The sequence below is a fragment of the Rattus rattus genome, chromosome 2 (assembly GCF_011064425.1).
Source record: "Rattus rattus isolate New Zealand chromosome 2, Rrattus_CSIRO_v1, whole genome shotgun sequence".
NCBI classification, from domain to species: Eukaryota; Metazoa; Chordata; class Mammalia; order Rodentia; family Muridae; genus Rattus; species Rattus rattus.
This window is the reverse complement of record NC_046155.1, coordinates 13,350,577-13,352,085: the sequence shown is the minus strand read 5'-3', so window position 1 is coordinate 13,352,085 and position 1,509 is coordinate 13,350,577. Positions and strand designations below refer to the sequence as shown.

The window sequence follows — 1,509 nt, the reverse complement described above, 5'->3', positions numbered from 1 at the left end:
GCTACACTAATCATTTTTATCAAATTATGACATTGTTCATATGTCTGTTTTCAAATTCATAAATGTTAAATTTTGGTATATGATTCACATATGGTGCTGTGCTAATACATTGTCCTCTGTTTTCAAGTTTACTTATATTTTGGAAAATCTTGATATAATTTTAACTATAGTCACAGAATGATACCACCTTCATACCTTTGAATTACAATTTCATTTCTTTATCAGACTGTACTTTTTAATTTTTTAATTTTTTAGTGCTGTATAGATTGTTCAGCATGGAGAATAGGACAGAAGTGACAGAGTTCCTCCTTCTGGGACTCACTGATGACCCACACCTACAGATCCCACTCTTCATTACATTTCTTTTCATTTACACAATCACTCTGGTGGGAAACCTGGGGATGATCCTGTTGATTCTCATGGACTCACGGCTCCACACGCCCATGTACTTTTTTCTAGGTAACTTATCTCTGGTAGACTTTTGTTACTCTTCAGCAGTCACTCCAAAAGTCATATCTGGTTTTCTTGTAGGAGACAAGGTCATTTCCTACAATGACTGTGCTGCTCAGATGTTCTTTTTTGCAGCATTTATTACTGTGGAGAATTATCTGTTGGCCTCAATGGCCTATGATCGGTATGCAGCAGTGTGTAAACCACTACATTATACCACCACCATGACTACAAGTATGTGTACATGGCTGATCATTGGATCTTATGTCACTGGTTTCCTGAATGCCTCCATCCACATTGGAGATACGTTCCAGCTCTATTTCTGTGAGTCTAATGTTGTTCATCACTTTTTCTGTGATATTCCAGCAGTTATGGTTCTCTCTTGTTCTGACAGACATGCCAGTGAGTTGGTTCTTGTCTACATAGTAAGCTTCCACATATTTTTTGCCTTTATAGTTATTTGGATATCTTACATGTTCATTTTTGTCACCATCCTAAAGATGCAATCAGCTGAAGGCCACCACAAGGCTATATCCACCTGTGCCTCCCACTTCACTGCCGTCTCCATTTTCTATGGAACTAGTATTTTTATGTATGTACAGCCGAGCTCCAGTCACTCCATGGACACAGATAAAATTGCCTCAGTGTTCTATACCATGGTCATCCCCATGCTGAACCCTCTGGTCTATAGCCTGAGGAATAAAGAGGTTAAGAGTGCATTCAAAAAGATCATTTTAGAGACAACATGATTTTTATGACTGATTTCTCACTTCAGAGACTCATGATACTTGGGTTCATTATTTGTGATATTGTCTAGTTATTGGGTTATGTTTAAAATCCACCTTTTGTACAAGTTATAGAAAACATTGTTTTACAGAAACCAAGAAACAGGAAATGTTATGTCCAGAAATACTTATCTGAATGAGAATGCCTGAAATACTCAGGAGTTGCTTACATAAATTTTCAATCAGGATATTGATTAATTCACTTATTTTTTTCTGGCATTTGGCAATAAGATATTAATACAGAGTACATAAGTGTAGACAGAGTCTTTTAAAG

General features: G+C 36.6%; 1 protein-coding gene across 1 annotated transcript; it reads left to right on the top strand.

The window, feature by feature from the left end:
• The first annotated feature begins 272 nt into the window (after positions 1 to 272).
• On the top strand, positions 273 to 1,199 carry LOC116893708 (olfactory receptor 5B3-like). The gene has a single exon (XM_032895425.1). The coding sequence runs from the start codon at positions 276 to 278 to the stop codon at positions 1,197 to 1,199; it is 924 nt and encodes a 307-aa protein (XP_032751316.1). The 5' UTR covers positions 273 to 275.
• The last annotated feature ends 310 nt before the right edge of the window (positions 1,200 to 1,509 follow it).